The sequence below is a fragment of the Protomyctophum bolini genome (genome assembly GCF_963924005.1).
Source record: "Protomyctophum bolini genome assembly, chromosome: 15".
In the NCBI taxonomy this organism is placed as follows: Eukaryota; Metazoa; Chordata; class Actinopteri; order Myctophiformes; family Myctophidae; genus Protomyctophum; species Protomyctophum bolini.
This window is the reverse complement of record NC_137876.1, coordinates 27,341,424-27,367,457: the sequence shown is the minus strand read 5'-3', so window position 1 is coordinate 27,367,457 and position 26,034 is coordinate 27,341,424. Positions and strand designations below refer to the sequence as shown.

General features: G+C 42.1%; 1 protein-coding gene across 1 annotated transcript in view; it reads left to right on the top strand.

Moving 5' to 3' along the window:
* kcnh5b (potassium voltage-gated channel, subfamily H (eag-related), member 5b) overlaps positions 1–26,034 on the top strand; it is a gene marked incomplete at both ends in the record, with an annotated part of 131,195 nt that overhangs the window by 57,071 nt on the left and 48,090 nt on the right. The window contains 2 exons of the mRNA XM_080783670.1: positions 21,974–22,173; positions 25,296–25,355. Of these exons, the coding sequence (XP_080639796.1) occupies positions 21,974–22,173; positions 25,296–25,355 (260 nt within the window). The remainder of the gene's footprint in view (positions 1–21,973; positions 22,174–25,295; positions 25,356–26,034) is intronic.

Here is a 26,034-nt window from a genome sequence, read left to right as displayed (position 1 = left end):
CGCATGTCGGACCATCGCTTTTTCGCATCGCAGCGAATGTCCCCCCGCTGCGGATCGGATCGTTGCCCCGTCGGCTAGAATGCTGTCGGAAAAAAGGCCGCCTCCCGTGCAGAGGATATTGCATGGTCAGTGAATAGGTATAATTTGGTGAGTTGGTGACCCACTGTTTTACAAAAAGAAAATTGCCCCCTTGTATCTGTCCCTTTTATTCACGTCATCCTGGCACCAGGCCTGGTCATGTCCCTATCATGTGACCCAGGCATTGTACAGTGCAGGCATTGCACAGGCACACACATTATGCCCAATGTATGTGTATTGTAATGTAGCCTACAATGTGTTTTCAGATGTTAGTATTTCTGAAATTGTCCTAAAATGCTTGTGTGGGGCGACCAGAAAGCTGAGTGGTTAGTGAGCCTGTACCTGTCACTGTACCTGTCAAATAATAAACTTTCAAATGCTTGGTGTAGACGGAGATTGTTTTCAGATTTTATGAGAATGTGGTGTTCTCTGTCTGACGACGAGACCACCCCGTTCTAACACATGTACAGTACACACACACACACACACACACACACACACACACACACACACACATACACATGATGGATTATAGAGAGAGAACGAGAGAGGGATGAACTGCGTTGTCCTGTGTGTCCCTGTAGGGTGGAGGTGAACTGTGTGTGTTTGTGTGGTTTCACTGTACCAGTAGCCGATTAGTCTCCTAATCCTCCTCCTTTTCACTTTCTGTCATTCTTTCTTTCCTGTCCACTTTTCTCTCTCTCTCCTTTTCTTTCTCTTTTCTCACTGCAGTTTTTACTCCCTCTATTTCTATTGTCTTTTATTCCCCTCTTTTTCACATTCTGTTTTTCTCTCTGTTTTATACCTCCCTTCTGCAACTAACCAGGGTCAAACTAATCCCACATCCAAAGAGAGACACACACACACACACACACACACACACACACACACACACAGGTCCTTAAGGCAGTTCCAGAGGGTCTCCGGCAAAATGTTTCCACAGTTTATTCACTTTTCCAAAATAGCTAAATATAGCTTATCTACTAGTAAGACGTTTTAAGTTAAAGGCGAGAAGCGACCGCTACCGATCTGTAATCGCTCATCCCCTGGTCGTCCAGTGCCGTAGAAGTTTAATTTGAAATTGTCTCATATAATAATAAGCATTGTGGTCCAAAAATAAATAAACTTGTCTCAGCGAATGTCCCGAAACATTTAACAAATATTGGCCGTGTGTGCCTGGTGTAATGCGGGGTCGCTTAGCGCTCCACTGTTACTCCACTGAGCAATAAGCTCAAAATGTGACACGTTGGTGAGCTTGTAGATCTGCTATTTTCGGCAATTTAAATTGTTTTGCATATGGCGTGCATAAAATATGGGACCACAGCTTAAAAGCTGTTCATTGAATCTAATCTAATATTCATGTCCTATTGACATGAATATGTTTGAGAACTTTGGGTAGGCATATGTGGAAAAGCAGTACAGTGGGTCAGAGAAAGGGTGTCAGATTGGATGTCTGGATGACCTGAAATACTGCTTTCGTTGTCCACCAACCTGGAACTTTTTTATAACTTTTTTCACTAGTAAAAAAAACGAATCTAGGTGCTGAACACATAATCCATACTCGGCTGATGCGGCTCATTTCTCTGTCACACTTCAGACCTCAATCTGGCGGGATTGGCATTGTTTGTAAGGGTTCACACCACCATCACAAACCTCACACACCTCTATTAACCTACTGAAATTCTTTACTATGGGATAAGGGTGCAAACCTTTCAAATAGTGACTGCTCGCTTGGTGACACACATTCTAAAAAGGAAACTCCTGAAATCCATAATTCTGCATTTGTACTTTAAGGAAAATGCAAATACTTTGAATACAGGACTTGTAACAGAGTCTTATATTATAGTATATTGTGGTATTGTTAATTATTACTTACATTAAGTCAATAATCTGAGAACTTCTAACACCACTGACTAACATGAAAGAATTGTCATGTGGTGCGTGTGAACTGCTAGCACTTAGTATATCTGAAATGGATAAAAGGGAGAATATTATCCATAAAGTGAAAGCATTTGATTTAGGTTTAATTAGGAAAATAATAGGCTGCGGAGTCTGCCTGCATTGTGCTAATGTGGATTATAATAATTGGATTTGTAATAATGAATGCACTAGTACAATTGACATTATAGAATTTAAGCAATTACAAAAGCAGACGCTCTTATCCAGAGGGATTAGAGTGAAGTGCACAGTAAATGGAATGAACCCTAGTCAACCATCTGCTGGGTGAATGGAATGAACCCTAGTCAACCATCTGCTGGGTGAAATGTTCAGTGCAAAGAAAACTATTAAGGATACTGGGTGAGGAGACGTCGTACTCATTTTGCAGAGCATCAAAACACTTCTGTTAAGGGCATGCTGTGTTGACATATTCTTCAGCATATTGCTAGTATTTCTTCATTGCATGAAACTCTCATTTGGCAAATACTACAACTTGCTCTGTTGTCATGTTCCTTTGTGATATGCACTTATGCAGCCCTGCTCCCCCCCCACCCCGGTCATGGCTGTCTCCAGTTCCCAAAAAACTGACTGTACAACTGGGACATAACAACAGAATAGTATACATCAGTCTGCACGTATACACTAACTAAGACTAAGCTATACACACAGCATTCAATAATCAATAGGTGTGTGCATCCAAGCAGGATTACAGGAATTTAGAGGAAGCTCTCTGTTGGGTACTGCTTATGGTGTTCCTTTGCTCTTGAAAATGCAATATCCCAGTAGAGTATATATGCTTTCATAAAGTACAGTAGTTTTGTGTGTATGTTTTTTGTGTACAAGTGCAATCTTTGTCTTGTGCTTGCGGGCATATGGATCTGTGCAGATGAGGACGCCGGTGCATGCATACACAGTATGTGCATAGCTGTAAGCATGCGGTAATGTATGTGGATTCTGTGGGTTCATGGGAAGTTGAATTGTTGTACCTGCAAACCCGGATCTCTCATCTGTATTGTCTTTTTAACTTTTGTTTATCCGTCGAGGTTTGCTTAGGCTTGCAGAATCGTTGATGCTAGAATGCAGACTTGGCTGCCTTCATCACACTGTTAACCACATGTATACTGTACTGTACTGTACTGTACCGTGAGCTCCCCAGTACAGCCACAGACCATTTGTACACATTGTTCCATACAGCAGTGGTTCTCAAACATGGAAGGACCCCCACCCCAAATTAATTTTGCATTTGGCTGCAGGTCCCCATCTGAAAAGATTGTATGCCAGGGACTCCGATACTAGATTTTGTGTTGGTAAAATGTTTCAAATATTCCAACATTTTAAACATTTATTTATTTATCTACAAGCTCACAACGCCTATTTTCAAATTGTGGTGGGTAAGCAGATTTTAATGCTACAGTATGCAACATTTTATTTTTCTGGGGACCCACGCATACACCCTCAAGGACCCGATTTTTTGCAGCGTTTCTCCATCGGTTTTCCGAAAAACGCGCCCAGTGTGCAACCACCTTAACTGTATACCTATAGTTCCACACAGTACTACACACATAGTTCTATACCGTTGCTGTCGGGAGGGAACCACCTAATTCCATTTTTTAAGTTTGTTTTTGTTGCATACTGTAAATCAGTGCTATTGAACACCCTTTACATCTGTGTGTTGGTTAAAAAAAATGGAACCAATGAAAAGTAGTCGGGTTCATGTTTTAGGTTGTTATTAGAGAAAGTAAAAGATGAGAATTATTTGTTTTCTTCATTTGCTGCTTTCTTTCGTTTTAGCGATTTTAGCTATTTTTGACAGGGGCCAACATGAGGCTAAAATGTTTTTTTTTTACAACATTTTATAGCTATTTATTTTTTTATGGTTTACTATAGTCCTACTAGACCCCAGAAAATTACATCTGGCCACAAAAAAATCACAGGATCTACTGAATGTGAAGGGGGGTACTATAGGGGGATGCCATACTGTGTATCAATATGTCAGTTTGTCAAATTCAGTAGATTTCAGTAGACCCCACTTTGAGAACCAATGTGCTACCCATAGTACCATACAGTATTGTACACATACTGTACTAGTACCATTAGGGATGGGATATTTAAACGAAACAAAACGTGCCACTATTATTTAAATATTGTATATATACAGTAATTGTAACTTATACAAGACTCTAGGGGCTCCATTTTCGTCACCACTAAACCCCTTATCCCTAAACTTCTTTGCCTTTTTTTTTTTTTACTATTTTGCAAAACATTTTTCAATAGTTAAAATGGCCAGTCTACAAGCTCACAGCGTGTCAATGTAGATTGGCTAGTTGAACTATTCAAAAATGTTTTTCAAAATTGTAAAAAAGTCAAAGAAGTTTAGGGATAAGGGGTTTAGCGGTGACGAAAATGGAGCCCTAGAAGTGTTACACACTTGTTTTGTTTATTCAAAGTCAACTGCAGACAGTTCTCAGACTGGATTCAGCACATTAATTAGTTCTACAGTACAAGCGTATCATTCTAATGTGGGCCGCGCCCTTTGATGTACCGAAGCGTGTGCTAGTGACAGCTTATTCAGAGCTGCGAGTCCTGCAACGTTACATTTTTATCTAATGTGTCAAGTATCTAATATTGCTGGTTGAAAAAAAACGTAGAATATTAACATCAAAACACATTAAGAGAGAAACAATCACTTTGTGTTCTACATAAACCTCAGTCAAGGTTCAGTTTCATTTTTAATAGCTTGTCTTTTAAAGTACACTAAAGGCTTTGCTCTGCGCCTTAGCTGATAAAGACACAGCAGTGGAAAACATACTGCTATATAGCCATGAAAATCTTCTTTCATGGGGGTCCCTGGCATATAATCTTTTTTATTTATTATTATATATAGTTAAACGGCAAGAAAGTATTTGCACATCGTCTCACCCATTTTCTTCTTTTTTCAAAACATCGCAAAGCATCACAGACAAACAAACGTAAAAGCAGCAACATATACCCCCCCCAAAAAAGCACAACAGGACAAAGAATAAAATTAAAGAAGAAACAAAAAAAAAACACAGGTCACGGGTCACATCATGGGTCACAGTCATAGTATTGTACACTTGTGAGAGAGGCACTGTCTGTTAATTCTAAAATCGACTGTCCGCTACACTTGGGTCACACCGAGCAGTCTAATCCAGGCCAGGGAGGTACGAATATTGAAGTATTCTATAAAAGGTCTCCATGACTTAGAGAAGCCTTCGGTGGTTCCTCTGAGAGAGACTTCTTTTTTTCTAAGTTTAAGACGTACATCACATCGTTGAGCCAGATTGAGTGTGGTTTTGGAGATCAACATAGTAATATTCTTCTTCTAGCTAAGAGTGTTGCAAAAGCAATAATCTCTAACTTTTGGAATCTGGAATCCTAGTTTATTGAGGCACCGAGGGTCTCCTAAATTCCTTAAGGTAATTGTACGTACTAGGATAATTGTAAATTGTACCGTGTGTTCAGTACTGTATGGTAACGTGTGAGGTCTACTCTGTCCTGGAACATGGCGGTGTGTCGTTTAGTTTAATGTGTGTCATTCAGTTCCGTGTCAGTGCCCTCCCACTCCTCTCCTGGGTCATCTTCATGAAAGTCAGGGCAACTCCGCTACGCTCCGGGTGTAACAGAATGCTAAGCGTTGCTCAGCAGGCCGGGGCGCACACCGTGACACGCTGGCACCGTGAGTAACAAGCAGTACAGACACTGTGGCGGGGGGTGGGGAGGGGCCCAGGAGGGTGACTTTCCTGACCTTCCTGACCTTCCTGCTGACGACTAGAGCAGTCATTATCAACCTTTTGAATTTTAAGGACCACCAGTTTGATATGCGTCAAACCACAGACCCCCATTTGATACAATATTTTATCTCTGACACCCCCATAAATAATGTTTGTTCATGAGCTGGTCACTGAGCTCTCATTGACTCCAGTGCATTCTGCCAAACTTCCGGGTAGTTTGGCTCCCATGAAAGTGTCATGGCGCAGCCCAGTCACGTGACCACTTCACTTCCTTCTCAGAGCTTCCTTGCCTTCCCTCTGCATATGGTTCCTGGTTGTTATGTGTTTTCTCCCACCACACCACAGACACCACAGTTATTTACTGTATGCTCCCCATGGGGGTTTTATTGTACATCTATCTCCCTGCTCTTAATGTTTTATGATGGTGTTTAATCGCACCGAGCAGGGAGAAAATGCAGCAGAGCCAAACGCCGAGTCAATATCATATGCACACTTGTATTCTCATTCTATAATAAATATTGGTTAAATCTATTTGTGAGTTGTCTGTCTGAACTGTAAACATGCTTTCTTGTTTAGAACCTTGAGTTAACATGTAAAAAGAAAGCTTTCTTTGATAGCATCTTAGGATAGATGTAGACCTATATCACACACGCCATCATTCACAATGGTGAATCATCCACTTCTTCTTTTTTTAAATAAATCGATATATATAGTCGGGATTAATATCAATATATATCGATATACAATATATCGTTACATGCCTAGCGGTGGGCATACCTAGTGGTAGCATTTGTTTGCATGCATTTCAGTGCGTGTACTGTACTGTACACGTGTGTTCATTCATGTTTATGTGATCAGCTTGTACATACTGGTATATTTGCATACAGTATACATTATGTTATGTGGTGTGTTGCTATTTATATGATTGCCCGTACCTGTAGTAATTTGTGATGCCCAATTTATACAGTGTTTTGTAGTTGTGCGCTGGTCACACATTGAAAATAGACAATGTACAAGGTCACAATGCGTCGTGCTGCGATGCATTGTGAGCTTGTAGATCAGCTGCCACTTTCGTCAGCATGTGCATCAAGAGGCGACACGCCGCTCATGTACCAGTCTGACAAACATGACTGTCGATTCATTTTACAACATCGCTCTAGACATAAATAATTAATAAGACTTAGGTATTTTTGTGCATTTGAGGGTGGAGGGCGGTTTCACAGTATCAATTCACAGTGAATTTACATAATTATTAGCCCTGCACCCTAATCATTGAATTGGCCACCAATTCACTGTTCTGCAAAGCTTATTTCCCATCAACCCCCTGGCCTTACCATGCAGAACAGACGTCTACAAAGGGCCAATCACACTCTATTTTTATTTAAATTTTGTTAAAATTTTTACTTCTGTAACTGCAGAGGTTATCACTGCGCCATACAAAACATATACAGTACATTCACCACTTAAACCGTATTTTATACTTTGAAAATAATCAATATAATATATCGATTATTTTCAAAGTATAAAATACGGTTTTGGCATCAAATACCCGTTGTGAGCTTATATTATAAGCTCACAACGGGTATTTGATGCCAAAATGTTTGTATCTTTACTTTGAATTGCATTTTACTTGCAACAGAGTGTTTCTATTGTGATAGTATTTCTACTTTTACTCAAGTGAAAATAATCTGATACTGTATGTAAGGGTTGAAAATCAGCTGGCTCAGGCAGTGCGGTTGAACTGGGGGCAGTGGTGGTGGGTGGGGGGGGGGGGTGGCAATTGAATCAAGCAGGTTGTCAGGAGTGATGGATTGGCCTCGCTTGAGTGTAATTGTGGACGTACTGTAGGGTTGTGTGGGTAGAGTGATCTAGAACCGTAAGCTCAGAAAGCATTTTGAAATTACTGTGGGCTAAACGCCTGGATACACACACATACTGTACCGACTCAACCAGCGATTCCACTGCTACAGTTTCTCTCTCTCACTCTCTCCCTCATCTCATCTCATCTCATCTCATCTCATCTCATCTCATCTCATAATAAATTTATTTTTTCTTGGTTTGTGACTGTGGATGGAAAAGCTGTCACCTCTCTTCTCTCACTATACTAATGATACTAACTATGAAGAAGTACAAGCACACACACACGCACGTGCACACACAACACAGACACACTTCCTTTCACTGCCAGAGCCTCAGCATCCAAGCATCATTGCTACATTATATTAACTAGAATTTCGTGGGCATGGAGAGATGGGTGCTAATAGTGTGGTTCGGTAGGAGATAGACCACGGATAAACGGATAAACGTACCCCCTGTCTATTAGGGTAGCAGGATGTCTTTGATCCCCCCCCCCCCCTTTGTTATGTGGTTTTCTGTTTGAATTGTAGAATTCTCGTGAGGTCTGATCTTCATTTTGTGTTTTCCTTTTGATGTCTTTTCTCTTGAGGGTTGTGATCCTCATTGCAGTTGAAAATTACATTCAGTACAATGTCCTCACTCCTCAGACATTGTAGTGAATGTATATATATTTTTATTGCAATATATATATACCAGTAAGGCGCCTATGAGGCTGAGAAGCGCCTCACGTGCAGGCATCCGCCTGGGTGACAGCAGACTGCTGGGTGAGCGCTGGCGCTTTGGAATGGGGGGTCAGATCAACATATCTGCCTGGGTGACAGCAGACTGCTGGGTGAGCGCTGGAGCCTGGCGCTTTGGCATGGGGGGTAAGTTCTTAATTGTCGGGCCTGTTAAGAACTGGGCACTGTTAAGAGCCGGGGGCCGGCTGCTGGGCACAGCTGCACTAATAACTTTGGTGCAGGCCCGTCTAGAGTTAAAATTAGTTTAAATTAAAACGTGTATCAGTCAAAAGAGACATCGTCACATCGATGAGGAAGGATGGATGGGGAAGGATCAACATATGGAATGCCAGAACAGGTCAGCTCCATATATATGGAGATCTAAGGGTTTGAGGTTAGATGTAGAGTTTCTGGCCAATATTGATGACATCAGGGATCTCCATATATGGGCTTAATATTGATGGCATCAGGGAACTCCATCCCTGATGATGTCACGTGATGTCACGTGCGCTCCATCCCTGATGTCACGTGATGTCACATTCTCTCTCACCCTGACCACCATATACAGTATGGTGCCCGACACATCAACTGACGGGAAATGCGCGATTCCATAGTTAACTGTGACCTTTGGTCGCAACAATAGAATATTTGAATTAATTACCATACCTCTATGCCTAACTCGAGTCCGGGACTCGAGTTTTTCTGGAATATTTTAACAACGCATATCTTGTATGTTGCATTCAAAAGTAGAATACCAAAGAATCCAAAAATATACAAATACTCAAAGTACAGTACTCAAGTAAATGTACTTGGTTACTAGTGTCCAGACAGACGTGTTGCTTCCTAAGCAGTGTCACATCGACCTCATAAACTCCATGAGCTGCCAGGGCAGACAGTTCGTGCCAGAGTCAACTGAAACCAGCAGCAGGAAGGTCAATCGATGTCTGCAGCAGGTGTCACCTGATGCTAGCTCTCTCTCTCTCTCTCTCTCTCTCTCTCTCTCTCTCCATGTCTCTCTCTGTGTACAGACTGGGGGGCGACTGCCAAGATATCAAGGACTACTCAAAGAGTAACAACTCTGTACAGTGACCTATAGTCATACAGTAGGTTGACACTTTGGCTAATGTAAAGAGAAACTCTTCATTGAACAGGATTCTTGCAAAGCTGTGTTTTTTTAATGGGGGAGAAGATGCATATTGGACTGCAGTCAGGTGTACATTGAAGTGAGGTTACAAATTAAAATTGTGCCCTCAACAAACTGTAAATTGCCTGTGGCAAGCTGTCCATGATTCTCTCTCTCTCTCTCTCTCTCTCTCTCTCTCTCTCTCTCTCTCACTGCATCAACATTGTGAGCCATGTTCTCCTCAATGCTGGCCTACAGATTTTCTATGAACTGGGAGGTCCAGTACACCCTCCTGCATCTCCTTTTCATTAACCACGTGTCTTAAACCCTATAAATGGTTAACCGGAGTCCCTCAGGGCTCTAGTATTGACTTTAATGTTTACGCTCTACATTCAATATTTTCACTGAAAGTTGCATATTGTCTACAAGCCGATCACGATGCGGATGTATACCGAGCTCAGAACCCTGCCCTCCCCCACTGAGACGCAAAGGACAGCGCGCTCGTTTTGGTTCACATGATAAGCTATTATTCCATACACACATGAGACCATCTGCTGCTCGGCTGCTCGGCTCTGCAGCCCTGCAGAAGCCTGGGCGTGTCCCACGAGCCTCCAGGCCTCGCTGTCGCTGCGCCTGCCTTGTCGTCGACTGATTTAAAATGTTGCATATTTGTTGTAAAGCACCGGTCTGCACATAATGGATATATTGTGTATACTCCCAAGCTCCAACCCGGTGGAAATGACATACACGTGATTCAGAAAGGAGGGCGTAGATTCATAGCCCCAATACAATACAGACCCGGTGAGAAATAACCAAAGAACTGTACGCATGACATACACACAATTCAGACAGGAGAGCGTACAGTTCTTTGGTTATTTTGAACCAGGTCTGTATTGTATTGGGGCTATGAATCTATACGCCCTCCTGTCTGAACCGTGTGTATGTCCACCGGGTTGGAGGCTTTGAGCTTGGGAGTACACAGATTCATAGCCCCAATACGGGACCGTACTCAAGCTGTCCACCAGACAAACATACACTGTAGGCCTACTGCCTGCAAGTGCGAGTTCATATCGTCTAATGGCAGATTGATACATTATCATTCCGGATTTCACGATGTGACTATATGTTCTTCATTGTAATATTGCACTGCTGTGAGTGTGTCTCTTTGTGTGTATATGTACAGTCACAGTGCCTTTATTGTTGCCGGTGTTCTTGCATGGATTGTTTTAATGTAATTCTGGTTTTGACTCTATCTACACATTTTTTGCTTAATTAATGCTACATTTTTTGTGATTAAGGGGAAATGTCAGGACTATTTATAGCAGATTGACACAACGTACATTTGCAGAATGGCTATTTTCTGTTTGAGCAAATGTTACAGTATACGACAAGACTTAAAGTCAAGTGGTTAATCAGACTAAACGATAAACTTTTGTCCATTTATTTTCATTTATTTTAAAGCAATAATCAATAGTTGTTTCAGAGATGAAAACCTCTTTACAACCGAGCATAAACAGTTTTAAGGGTTGACAACATTGTATGTCCCGACTCCCCCGGGTCCCCACTGATGAAGTGACCTGTTGTTTACCAGGCCGCGGTCACAGGCTCTGAGTGGTCCATCATGACTTCATTACTACTGTGGAAGTACCGTAACGGGTCCCTGAGGGACACCCCGTGGGCCCCTAATGACCTCGTTACCTTCAACATCCAAACCTCAGGGGGCCCGTTTACTCTTCCATTGACCGTCTCCTCTTTACAACATATGGCTGTTATTAGATGAATTGTAAATTAAGCATGGAGGAAGGTAACCTGACCGATGCGTCCAAATCCACACACATTGGCTGCCGATTGCCGATAGGATACAGCTGTCGTGAAAAAGTCAAACAAAGGCTGCTATATCGGCTGTTCATCTAACACAAATGCTTCATGTATTTTCTCTCAAACTAACTAAAAGAGATTCCTGAACTCTGCCTTCATGTCCCTATGGCTGAATTGATTTCCTGGTCAAGTAAAAGAAAAAAGTTAACTAACCTGCAGGTTCTGTTGCAGACACAGTGCAGCCACCTTCTGTGCACCACATTAGACTTACAGTATGTATTGTACACCAGCCCGACCCCACCCTCACACATTAGACTTACAGTATGTACACCAGCCCGACCCCACCCTCACACATTAGACTTACAGTATGTACACCAGCCCGACCCCACCCTCACACATTAGACTTACAGTATGTACACCAGCCCGACCCCACCCTCACACATTAGACTTACAGTATGTACACCAGCCCGACCCCACCCTCACACATTAGACTTACAGTATGTACACCAGCCCGACCCCACCCTCACACATTAGACTTACAGTATGTACACCAGCCCGACCCCACCCTCACACGGACGCACCATTTCCGGCTTGTTTTTGTTTTGCTCAGGTTATTTTCCGGTTGTCCTCTGATCCAGAACAGAAGCCATAGTTTAACACACAGCGGCCTCTATCATAAACCACTGAAAACACAGATTGACGTCTATGGCGTCATGCATGTGTGAGGTGTGCACGCACAATAACGTAGATGCAGTGTGTCGTCGGGGAGACGGCCGGGACTGACATTACATTACAATATACTATTACGTATTACTCCCAGATGATCCGATCATCATATCAAATTATTATACACTAGACCTGTACGTACCCGTCGGCCTCCGGCCTACTTTAGAACAATGCAACTTGGGAACCTACTGTAATAATACCCGTTGTCAACACCCGTTTTAACTATCTGTGTCCCTTTTGTGCCCATACTGTATATGGAGATCTAGTATGCAATACCTGTTGTCATAGCACCCATTTTAACTGTCCGTCTGTGTCCCACATGGAGATCTCTGTATCTGTCTGTCTGCCTATGCCTGAACAGTGCTGCAAACTGACTGTGAAAAGTGGACTGGTTAAGTAATCAATTGGCAGGTGTGGTGGTTGCCATGATAATCAATTGGCTGAGGCAGAGGCTGCAAATTGCACAGGTGAGGGGACTTGGCCTCATTAGGCCCACTGGCAGAGCCTGACCAGTCTTTTGTGGGTCCGACTGACTCGATGCCGGGCACTGCACTCCCTGCGGGGGTGTGGAACGCATGTGTCGAATTAGAAGTCGGTGGGGCAAACGGTTCTCGAGTTACGTGCATTACAACCATACACACACACACACACACACACACGCGCGCGCGCGCACACACACACACACACACACACACACACACACACACACGCACGCACGCACGCACGCACGCACGCACGCACGCACGCACGCAGACAGAGAGGTGGTGAATTTATAGTAGGATATGCCATGTTAGCTACAGTTTATAGATCATACTGAGTGATACATTTTTAGGCTATTTATATTTAGTTGAGATGAAGAAAGTCCACACTCGGCAGACAGACAGAATATTATGTAGCCTACACTGCAGTGTTTTTCTGTGTTCTCGTCTGACCATATTCCGATGAGGGCTTCAGTCTCCTCATTCGACCACGTCTATCCATGGTAACGGGACATCTTTGTGCTGCGTAAAATATGCCTTCTCTGTCTCCAACTGTGTTTACTCCTCATACTCACGTTTAATTTCCTTTATTTGATGCGGATTGCATTCACAGTGACACCTGCAGTGAATCGATGTAAGGTGCACTTGGAAGCGAAGCGAAACCCCCGTTTTTTTTGGCGAACTAGGATGCAATTGTTTGATCCGCATCAGAGTTCGAATGAGCCATTCACACAGTATTGCATGTTGGTGTGAATGCGACATGTGTGTGAGAGTTTGTGTCGGGGGGTTAAATGGGATGATATAATAGGATGTGTTGGGGATTACACAAATCTGATTAGTGATTATACCAAACAGCAGTTGTAATTTATAATCACCTTTTATGCACTAACTAGTGCAAATAATTCAAAACAAATTAAGAATCTGATCGGTTAAACTGAAGCCTGCCGACAAAACATGCTTCAGATGTCTTGTGAGCTTTCAGCATGCACTGCACAGTATGCAGCCTACATCCGTCTGGTCAGTGAGAGCATTCACCATTCTTGTCTCTTTCCATTGCAGTGAACATTAACTATAAAAATCTAGAATATTGTGGCATGAGACTGTGGTCAGAGATGAATTGCTTTTCAGAGAACACACTTATTAACTACACACTAGCAGATATTTACTTGCGATATAATGGTTTCAGGCTTTCTTGTGACTTTCTTGTTTCTTTCAAACCTGTTGGATTGCCACATGAGTTCACACAGAGTTCACACAGTCCCATTGTGCAGATTTCATCACACAGAGGGAGCCTCGGGCGGGGTAGAGGTAGTCTAAACTTTTCCTCTCAGTCTGTGTCTGCGCTGCGCTTCTGTGCTTGCCTTTAAATGCCACAGGTACCCTATAATAATTGCACCAAGTGCGCTAGAGTGAGCAAGGAATTTAATGAGGAAGTTGAATCCCTGCATCTTTGTTCCCACAGTGTTAAGCCGAGAAAGTATTTTGTAGCGTTTCAAGCACACCTGTACGAGCATCTGTATGATACCTGATTTGATACCCATAAAAAAAGGACTTGGCATTCCTTTATCAGATTACAAATAAACGTTTAATCATTCGCTGTCACGGCCAACCTACACTGAATTATGCACATACCACACACAGAGCTTTTCTGAAGGTATTTTCTTTTATTTCTCTGAAAACAGCTCAGATTGTGCGGAATACCACCAGAGACACCAATGCAAACAATGAGATTGATTGGTCTGAAACGTATTACAGTGTATTTCTTAGGAGGTACAAACCTCTATAATCCCTCTGAAGAATTACAAACACACTCTGCCAGAAATGGCAAAAATCTAATCAAAGTGCATCAGTGTGATGAAAACAAAGAGTGGTGATCCCCAGTGTCAAAATTACTGTTATAGGCCTACTACTGTATACAGTTGGCATGTATTCTTTTCAAGTAACCACGCTGCCAGCTCAGTGGTCTTGTGGTTAAGAGTGTCCGCCTTGATATTGGGTTGAAGTTTAATCAACCGGCAGGGCCATACCAAAGACTCAAAGACAAATTGGACCCATTAATGCCTCCTTGCTTGGCACAAAAACATGAAGGGTGGATTGGGGGGGTAGGTCCTTGTGACATACTAGCGTCATATCCAGGAGATGTATACAGTACATCAAGCCACCTCACGCTATAGAAACAGGACACGGTACCGATTCCGGTTCTGCTTATCAATTCCGGTTCCTAACGGTTCCCTATTTCGGTTCCAAATGGTATAAAATAAAAATAACTTATTAAAATGTTTCTTAAAAATAATTAAAAAACACACAATATATTAAACAAGGTAAAATGAACGGAAATTCAAGATATTTATGGCGGGGCAATATCTCACAACGGGTAAGGACTAGTATACTAAAGTGGGTACTAAAGTGAATTCAGACAAAAGGTGTTTATTTTTCGATTTCCTCTGTTAGATCACCAAGGATACGCCACAACTGAATAGACTTTTTTAAATCCTTGCGATAGCTGTCACAGGGATTGGGAAAAAAGGGAGGCACAATTCACGGATGCTATAAATATTTTGGTCCTATTGTCTGCTGAGCTTATTGATTTAATTGTCCGAGCTAATCAATATGCACATCGCTGTTGTCAGACAAAAAATGATGCATTAGCAAAAGAGATGCTCAGTGGTGAAATGAACGGAACAAATCTAATTTGTCATTGACGCCTAAGCCTTTTATAAAATTGGGATTTAACAGGTTTCAGTGTTCACAGTGTGATGAAAGACATGAATGGGCCAAACTTTAATAACGAGAAGGAACACTATAATTGAAGCTTTATTATGTTCCTTCTGCTGTAGCAGCAGTATGTGACTTTACTAGTTGACAAATGTGGGTAATTTAATGCTGTGCTCTGTGGGAAGAGCACAGCAAGGTGGCGATTCTATTCTTTGCATCTGGAGTTCAACGTGTAGTGTAAATGTGCACTGACCCTCTCAAGGCCTGGCTTATCTTATTGAGTCAATTTTACACACTTAAGAGTTACCGGTAGTTAACCCTGAGGATTTGATTGTGGTAGTTTGTTTGTTAAGCCACTGGAACCACCCATTAGTCTATTTTCCAGACCATAGAGCCCCTCAGCCCCATTGTGAACCCGGAACTTGCATATGTTGGGCAATTTTCATAATTAGCATAATAACCTGGCGTACCGTTAACATCCAATGTAAGGCAACATTTTCAGAATTTCATTATGCTTTAAGTAGCATGTGATGGGTCAAACTAGGGGTTTTTATGATTCTGAATCCATTGCAAGCATTAGTTTTGCACGAAAAACACTCATTCGGCTAAAAACGGCCATAGCCGTCATCACAAATATGATGAGGTCATATAAGTGGATATGGCCAAATTTAGGCCAAGGAGTGTTTTTTGTGCAAAATGAATGCTTGCAATGGATTCAGAATCAATTTCTAAATGCCGGGGACCCATACTCAACATTTCTAACATAAAACGTTAGGGTACTCAACATGTCCGGGTTCACATTCTGGCAAGTAGACTACATGCTAGTTTGAATGTATGGTGCCATACAATTAGCTTTGTATGAAGTGTTAGCTTAGATTAGATTATATATTTATTACAAAGGTATTGATTGCCAGACTTCTTATTCTGACATCCTCTATTTCACTTTTATACTGTAGGACTGTAGGTTCATTGGATGTTTTTACATGCCGTTGTATTTCCAATGAAGAATATTCATTTTGTATATTCCCTGTCACTGTCAACCCCTAGCTGTTGGTCTGGGGAGGGCGTAGACAAGTCACCAGCCGCCTATATTTTCACCAGACAGTGAGGTGTTTCATCGGTAGGCCTTAACGATACTCCTCCCAATTATCCTCCCTGCAGTACGGACGCCCCAAACAGCCTGTAGCAGCCGGCTTCCCTCCCGTGAACATGGACATTTGTGAAATTGTGAAAATTGTCTTGGCCTAGCCGGAGGCATGCACGTCTCCATGATGGTGGGAAGGAACTTTACCCATTGTACATGCTAGTCGTCGTGTGTGTGTGTGTGTGTGTGTGTGTGTGTGTGTGTGTGTGTGTGTGTGTGTGTGTGTGTGTGTGTGTGTGTGTGTGTGTGTGTGTGTGTGTGTGTGTGTGTGTGTGTGTGTGTGTGTGTGTGTGTGTGTGTGTGTGTGTGTGTGTGTGTGTGTGTGTTTTCAGATGAATAGTGAGGTAGAATCGAGAGTTACAGAACCCTGATGGGCACCTGCAGAGTCTGGTGGCATCCTGTAATAAAACAGGAAAAGTGTGTGTCCTGCAGCTGACATATTGTATACATCCACCCCTGTTTCTTTCCACTTCTACGGTATAAGTCTCTCTCTCTCTTTCTCTCTCTACTGCTCTCACTCTTGCCAGTCATACTCTCTCTCTGTTCAGCTTCCTCACACACTGTCATTGTTATTTTTCCCCTTTTTTTCTTTATTTTTTCATTTAATTTGACTGTCGCTCACTTTGTCCACCCTTTTCCACTCGTCTGCCTATCTTTTCCTCCAATTACCTCTGTTTATTTATCTCAATAAATAAACCATTGTCGGTTTATTTATTACAAACAATCACTCCCAACCCCTGACATTTTTCAGATAACCCGTCTTCACTTTACTTACTCTTCACGCCATGGCCATGCCATTACAGTACTTTAAAAAAAAAAATGTCTTCACAGCCATTAAAGAATGCCCTGGCCTGGACTTCTCAGGATCAATATTTACCATAAGGGTTGCCTATAAGTTGGGGCCAGTCAGTATTTTCCTTGTCATGCCAGTCCAAAGGCCTATTATGTTAAGTCTTATTTTTCCCCCTCATCATTATTTTTTTGTATATTAATCTTTACCTTTTTCTTGTCTTTTGAAAACAAACCATGGTTTCTGGCGACCAGCTGGCTGTTATCAATGACATGAGATCAGAGAACATAATTTGTGCTCTTGTTGTGGTGGATAGATGCGTCTATACAGCAAACAATGGCCAAAATATTGACTTATTTTGTGAACTTTTTCAACGGTAGAGGAGATAAATGGCAAAACAATGTGGAATAGAAAGCAATGAAAAGCATCCATCAACAACGAGTACAACAAGAATATACAGTATACGAGTATTACATAAAATATGAGATTACATAAAATATGGATTCATTGACACATGTTCTCAGAGGACCCCTATGTGTGGTTCGTGGGCACTTTGACATGAAGCAATGAAGGCAATCAAAATGTTCTCTGCACATATAGTCCAAACACCTTGCACTAAAGCAGTGGTTCTCAAACTTTTTCATGTCAATGACTCCCAAATCCCCCCCCTGAAACCCCCTACCTGGTTGTCCCCAGGCACCACTTTGAGATCCATGCACTGCACTAAAGGATAAGCCTGTCAGGTACCTTGTTGAGCATACTGTACTGTGTTATGGATTCCCCTGAGTCTGCAATAAAGATTGAATTGAATTGAATTTATAAGCCTGTCAGGTACCTTGTTGAGCATACAGAGAGTGAAAAAGCGATCTAGTTTTCTATCCAATTTGAGAAGAGAATACATTTTACCAGATACCAAGGACATGTCGCAAGCTGTTGCTTGCCTAACTGCAGTTAATTAGGTATCCGAAGTCCCACTTTTGGATGACACTGTCAGATTGATTACATGTCTGATGAATCAACAAGCTTGCGTTACAAAGCAATACTGCTCGTCTGTCTGCTATGTGCAATATATTTTGAAGATGATTTACATGCGGATATGTTACGTGCACTGTCATTGCCAAATGACAACAGCAGCTGAAATATTCAAGGTGTTGAATGACTGCATGACAGTCAAGCTAGTTTGATTTGGTTACTGTGTAAGAGTCTGTACGGATGGGGCTGCATGGTTACTGTGTAAGAGTCTGTACGGATGGGGCTGCATGGTTACTGTGTAAGAGTCTGTACGGATGGGGCCATGGTTACTGTGTAAGAGTCTGTACGGATGGGGCCATGGTTACTGTGTAAGAGTCTGTACGGATGGGGCTGCATGGTTACTGTGTAAGAGTCTGTACGGATGGGGCCATGGTTACTGTGTAAGAGTCTGTACGGATGGGGCCATGGTTACTGTGTAAGAGTCTGTACGGATGGGGCCATGGTTACTGTGTAAGAGTCTGTACGGATGGGGCCATGGTTACTGTGTAAGAGTCTGTACGGATGGGGCTATGGTTACTGTGTAAGAGTCTGTACGGATGGGGCTGCATGGTTACTGTGTAAGAGTCTGTACGGATGGGGCCATGGTTACTGTGTAAGAGTCTGTACGGATGAAGGCCGTTCACGGCCGAAACGTTGTGTCTTATTTATGGTGTATTGAATAAAAAGAAAACACCTTGGAGCAAACCTGTGTGCGGACTCTCCTCTCTTCTCTGTGGCCATGGTTACTGTGTAAGAGTCTGTATGGATGGGGCCATGGAGTCTGTACGGATGGGGCCATGGAGTCTGTACGGATGGGGCCATGGAGTCTGTACGGATGGGGCCATGGAGTCTGTACAGATGGGGCCATGGAGTCTGTACGGATGGGGCCATGGAGTCTGTACAGATGGGGCCATGGAGTCTGTACGGATGGGGCCATGGAGTCTGTACGGATGGGGCCATGGAGTCTGTACGGATGGGGCCATGGAGTCTGTACGGATGGGGCCATGGAGTCTGTACGGATGGGGCCATGGAGTCTGTACGGATGGGGCCATGGCCAGCCAGCTTTCTGGCTTCACAACCCACATAAAGAAGGTCGTCCTTGCCTGTGAGTCTACCCTGTGTCATTCATAGAGCCGAAGGTTGTCGCTTCACAGTTCACTACGTATTGAGTGATTATGGTTGTGAATTTCTGCGAAATACATACATTCACCACACGCCTGTATGTGAGCAGAGAGATGCAAGTTACAAGGTGGGAATATCAAAGCACCAATGTTGCACTAATGTGCCAATGTGAGCTTTGCATCTCCAGAATGATATATCTCCAACTCTACCTTCAAAACTTTTCACAGCACAGGACACTGGACAGCAGGACTCTAAGACAGTAGTATTTTTCTTTGTGCATTTTTTTTGTCAAAGTTGATCCCATGCCAAGGGCGAGGTCGCTTCTTGCCCTCAGGGCGTCTTATTACGTAGTAATGGTCATATTACTTCTATTTATTATTATTATTATTATTATTATTATTATTATTAATTTCACTTTAGATGTATTAAAAAGGTCTTAAAAGTCCTTAAATTGTCAATTAAGAAATATGCAGGTACCCTACTGTACACGTAATACTGTATGTTGGTTTGTTTACTATTGAGAGGAGAAAACAATGTTGCACATTATAAGTTATAATCATCTGGAGACCCCCCAAAATAATTTAGGATAAGGGCCCCCGTTTGGGAACCACTATACATTGTGGTTAATATGATTGGTGTAGCAGCGTCAGCTTAGCTGTGTGTATAGCTATGATCGGTCTACTTTTGTAGGCGCACGCACACGCACGTGCGCACGCAAACAGTACATACTACAATCATCCCCCTTTGTACTCCCCCGGAGTACAAATCTCTGCTTTCAGAGCACTTCACTGACAGAGCTTGCATACCTGTCTGATATATTCATCCTGCTGAATGAGCAGCTGAACATTCATACATGCAGGCCGGAAAGGGACACTGGTTTTAACCTGGCTGCTAAAGGAACAAGCCTTTTAAAAAAATTATAATCATAAAATAATGGAAACGAGGGGTATGCTTGACATGTTTCACAGCTTGTCAGGGTATCTAGGAGAGAACGGGGATATGCTCTTGTCACAGCTGGTCAGCAATCACCTGAACACACTCTCAGGAGAGTTTGAATGCTATTTCCCTACAACAGAGGAGTCTCAAAAGAATGGATCTGAGACCCACTCACCACAATCTAGCCGATATAGATATTCAGTAGGGGGAAGTGTGTGTGTGTGTGTGTGTGTGTGTGTGTGTGTGTGTGTGTGTGTGTGTGTGTGTGTGTGTGTGTGTGTGTGTGTGTGTGTGTGTGTGTGTGTGTGTGTGTGTGTGTGTGTGTGTGTGTGTGTGTGTGTGTGTGTGTGTGTGTGTGTGTGTTTAATTTATATGCGTGTGATGACTAATTGATTCATTGCATTTGTGTAAATGTACAACATAGGTGTTCATGGGATGCACGATCCAGTGTTAAGTACTATGCTAAACTATGTATCTATTTTCTTTTACTATGCCTAAACTCATCTACCGTATAGATAATTCAAATTGTTTCACATTATTTCTTGTAATAATGCTGTCTGGAGAATGCCACTTTTCAAGTTCATGGGTTATTTTTTTGTCAATTACCTTAAGTTCAGACTCACTTGCAAACTATATTTTATCTTTGTAAGACCCATCCCCTGTGTCTCAAACCTACTAAATATTTGAACTTGTTTATTTTTAATTGGCTGGGAGTAGGAGAAGTAGAGATGGACACAGAGAGAGAGAGAGAGAGAGAGAGAGAGAGAGAGAGAGAGAGAAATGGGGTGGTAACTATTTTGGGTGAAATCTCTATGGAAACAGTGAGGGTACAGTGGGTGCAGAAAGAAGGGACTGACAGCTCACTGGAACACCAAGGAGGAGAGCACGAGTGGGGAGGAGATGAGCCGAGAAGGAAGGAGAGGAGTGGGGAGGAGAGGGGTTGTAGGTGGAAGGAGAAGACACCACAGGAGACAGGGGTGGAGGAGGGAAAGGATGGGAAAAGTTGGGTGAGAAGGGGAGGGATAGAGGGATAGTAGGAGAGAGCAGGAGTGCAGAAAGGAGAAGAGGACATTAGTGACGGGGAGAGGTGGCAGAGGAAGGGAAAGAGAGCGATGTTTCCTATAGGGTTTAGGAAGTATGTGAGGTCTCTTTCCCCTCACATCTCCACATGATAAATGCTGTTTTTAACTCGACCTGCTGTCAGCTGTACTTTCCTCAGCTTTTATTCTCATGGTTCTGTTTTTCTGTCATGTATTTTATTGCAGCCATTGTATAAATGCTTAGCTCTATATGTTTGAGGGGCACTAGCCCTTTCTATATTCAGCTATAGTGTAGATTCTTGTCCTAACACAAACATTAAATGTCATTGACAATGAACCGAGAATTTACGTCAGATGTGGACGAGCAAATCGACAATCATGGACGATAAGAGCGCCCCTCACGTCACACGGGTGTGATTTTTTTATGCATCACGTTACTCTGTCATTTCTATGAAACTTGTCCATCCAACACCTTGGTCCCAAAAAAGATATCTCAACAGTTGTTACATGGGGCATTAATAGCTGCATAAGGACATTATAGGAGGACTTTAGGGCTCCACTTGTTTTATTGTATGTGGAATGGTGGTTCATACTATGTGCAAGTCCGCTTTTAACAATAAATTATATTCCTGTCCTCTCCCTTATATACTCTCTACAGTGTTACGTACTCCACTTGGTACTGCATATTGTAATCCTCACTTCTCTTCCATTGCTTCTCTATTCAGCCCTCCTGTACGCCACCATCTTTGGAAATGTGACCACCATCTTCCAGCAGATGTACGCCAACACCAACCGCTACCACGAGATGCTCAACAATGTCAGGGACTTCCTGAAGCTCTACCAGGTGCCGAAAGGCCTCAGCGAGAGGGTAATGGACTACATCGTCTCTACCTGGTCCATGTCCAAGGGTATAGACACGGAGAAGGTGAGACGTGAGCTGTATTCTCTTCCGAGACCCAGAAGGTCTGAATGCTAATGTCTTATGCTGCGTCTGCTGAGAGTGTGTTCAAGTGCCCTTGAGCATAATGAAGTGCCCTCTGTTGCCTTACTAGTCATTGCATAGCATGTAGTAAATCTGAATTATTTCTTTGAGTTACTGACACAGAAAATGTGACATGGACAGGGTTAATGGTACTAGACCTGTATGTGCCTGTCGGCCACCGGCCTACTTGAGAACGATGCAACTCGAGTTCCGGGTACTGCACTCTCTGCGGGGGTGTGGAACGCGCGTGTCGAATATGAAGTCGGTGGGGCAAACGGTTCTCGAGTTACGTGCATTACAACCGTATACACACACGCAGACACACACACACACAAAGGCATTTATAGTAGAATGGTCACATATTATGCCAATTATGAAAATTGCTCAACATATGCAAGTTAGCATCTGGCAATTTCTAAATGCTGGGGACCCATACTCAACATTTATAACATAAAACCTTGGTGTACTCAACATGTCCGGGTTCACAATGGGGCTCTATGGGCTGGCAAGTAGACTACTTAGGAATTGACCATGTAAAATAACTTTTTTATAACTTTTTTTTAGTCCACCAGGATAGAGCTTCAGCTATGTAACTACACAGAGGAAAACACATTTATATCACAAATAAACTCAGTACGCATAATGACGTTTCTCCAACACATGTCTGTTCTCCTTTTTATTCTGTTCAGCAGCAGTTTTAGCTGAGATAATTATACACCCATCTGCAAGACCTTGTGTAACCCCCTCAAGATGCTCTCGCACACGCACACACACACACACACACACACACACACACACACACACACACACACCTTGCAGTTAGACGCAGGCGCCAATTAATGAATATTTTCTGTCACTTAGGGATTCGTTGCACAGAACCCTGTCAGCTGTTTACGCATCACATGTGTGTACACACACCCATGCATGCATGCACGCACGCACGAACGCACGAAGGCATGCACACGCTCGCACACACACATAGATACGCACAAACACAAAGGTGCTTGGTTCCCTAAAGCATGACGGCAATATTATTTTGGGCTTGTGGTAAATATAGTTTTGAGAAATATTCTACCATGTACATAGAGGTGTATTTTTCCCCTCAATGTTTTGGAATCACTTCAACTATTGAAATTAATTCACTTTTCCCCTAGTCTATCTGTTAATTTAACAAGGGATTAAAGGGAATGAACTGTGCAATATTTCTCTATTTTCTTATCTTTTTTTCTCTTTTTATTAAAGGTTGACTTTTGATTTTTCAAGCTTCACTGAAGTTTGGTTAATGAGTTGAGCGGGATCCATTTAGCATTTTCTGTCTTGGGTGTTTAGCAGATGCTCTTATCCGCAGAGACTGGAATGAAGTACAGTACCATCATGATGAGCTGTAATTCCCATGTTGCCAATATGAACAGTAACCTTAGAGGCAGCCATCTGCTGACATGAAGAGAAATGCACTCTACTGTACAGTGGTGGAAAAACTACACACATGTTTTACTTAAGTAAAATATCAATACTGAAATGTAGTTAACTTCTCTGTTGCAAGTAAATGTCCGGAATTCAAAATTTACTTCAAATTTACTTAGTTCAAAAGTATACAAACTCACAATGCTTCAAATCGCGATTCGTGACTCATTGTGAGCTTGTAGATTGGCTATTTTCAAATGGCCGAAATGTATATAGGGCTGAAGTGGGTAATGCATGAGTAAAAGTACAATATTTGCCTCTGAGAACTAGTAGAGTAGAAGTAAAAGTATTGGAAATTGGAAACTTCAAAATTGTACTGTTAAATAAACCAGAATTTATTTTGTATTCCTCAAAGTAGCTACCCATTGATTGATTCGTTATTTATTTAAGTGTCATGCTTCCGAAGAAGCCCAGCCCATATGGATTTACAGGACACCTAAGGCTACCTTTTGCTTTGACAGCTTTGAACACTCTTGGTATTCTCTGTCGGCTTCCTGACTTGAAGGAGTTTAGAATGTTAAGCACTCTTTGGCTGCTTTTCCTTCGGTCCATCTCATCCCATACCATCTCAAATTGGTTTTGATTGTGGAGGCCAGATCATCTCTCCTCCTCGGTCAAATACTGTAGCACTTACATAGTTTTGAGGTTTATTTGGCCATTGCCAAAATGAAATGTCGGAAAATATGTAATCCAAAAAGCAGTTTTGATAAGCTTCTCCATCTTCTTCATTTGGGGACTACCGGTAATTAATCCCACCCCTTTAAATATCTCCCAACCGTCTTCTAAATATCTCCACACACCAGGTAGATTTCTTTCCGCAATTACCCTTGTTTCTTTTTCCTCAGCACCTCCCCTTACAGATCAGAAACAGCTTGCCTGCATTCAAAAAGACGGGCCAGTGGGATGTTAATGCTTCATCTGAGTCTTGTTTTCAGATAACAACCTTTAAGACATGTTTTGAGGAAGTGATGCATTGGAACACACGTTATTATTTTCCATTTCTTGAAAAGTAACGGACATGCAAGTTTTCTACTACCAATGATACATTATCTCATTAACAGACAGAGTTAAATCATTGTCTAGTTGCCCTTGCCAGCGATCATGAGCATATTATTTACTAACCTTTGAAAAATCATAGAATGTTTTGCTCCACAACGATCCACCCACGGTTGGTCTCAAAAGACACATCTCTGAGAATTTTTTGGGGGGACGGACGTGATAATCCGTTCCATAGTTATTGGCAGTAGCTTGTTTTTGTGAAAAAGCTACAGAAAATCACAGTAACTAAACAAGCTTGATTTTGTTGTTGTCACGTGATTTTTGGCTGTACTTTTCTTCAGCGATCCTGGGATCATTCACCAGGGTTGTAGAGGTTATTATTACCAATGGGTCCCATCAACCACTTCCTCACTGCAAAATCCTGAGTGTTGTTTTTACTCTTAGAGTGTAATGAATGGTGCCTCCTTTGCATTCCCTCTTTCTTCTCTCTTTCTTGACTGTCATTCTAAATCAACTACAAACTGAAAGTGGAGTGGCCTGCCCCCTCCGTTTCTCTAAAAATAAACTCATGTTTGGTAAGCTTGTGTCAACTCGTCTTCCAGGTTCTATCCATCTGTCCCAAGGATATGCGGGCTGACATCTGTGTCCATCTCAACAGAAAGGTCTGTTTGCACATTTTTAAATGCTACTTCACATCATCCAGATACCATGTCACCCTTTAATCTAAGTGCTGATGATTAGCAGTTGTACATCCCTTATTGAAAATAAATGTTAAAATTGTAATATATTTCCATTCAAAATGTGTTCCAGGGGGGTTAAGATTAGATAACGTTTTATGATTTCTTCGTAAGTTAATTCCCTACTTTTTCATATTACAGTGTCTCACAAAAGTATAAAGAATGGCAGATCTACAAGTTCAACACGTGTCTCATTGCGGCGTGTATTAACTTTTGTAGATCTGTTTTTTTTTTAATCCTGAAAAGAAACTGTTTTGGACTGTTGGTTAATAAGGTCTCCACCCGGTGGCAACAGAATGTCATCTTTAATTTAGTAATAAACCAACAGTGGTGGAAAAAGTACTCAAATGTTTACTACTGCAATGTAGAAATGCTCAGAGGACCAAAAGTATTATTATGCAGAATATCCCATTTAAAGTTTTAAAATGTATAAACTGTATAAAAAATAGATTTGTAGGCTATTTTCAAATATCTATTTGAAGTGGGTAATAATGTATGTTTTGTCTGTGTTAGAAATCTAAAAAGTAACTAGTAAGTACTAAAGTTTTCATATAATTGTATGAATACCCATTTCTCTCTCTCTCTCTCTCTCTCTCTCTCTCTC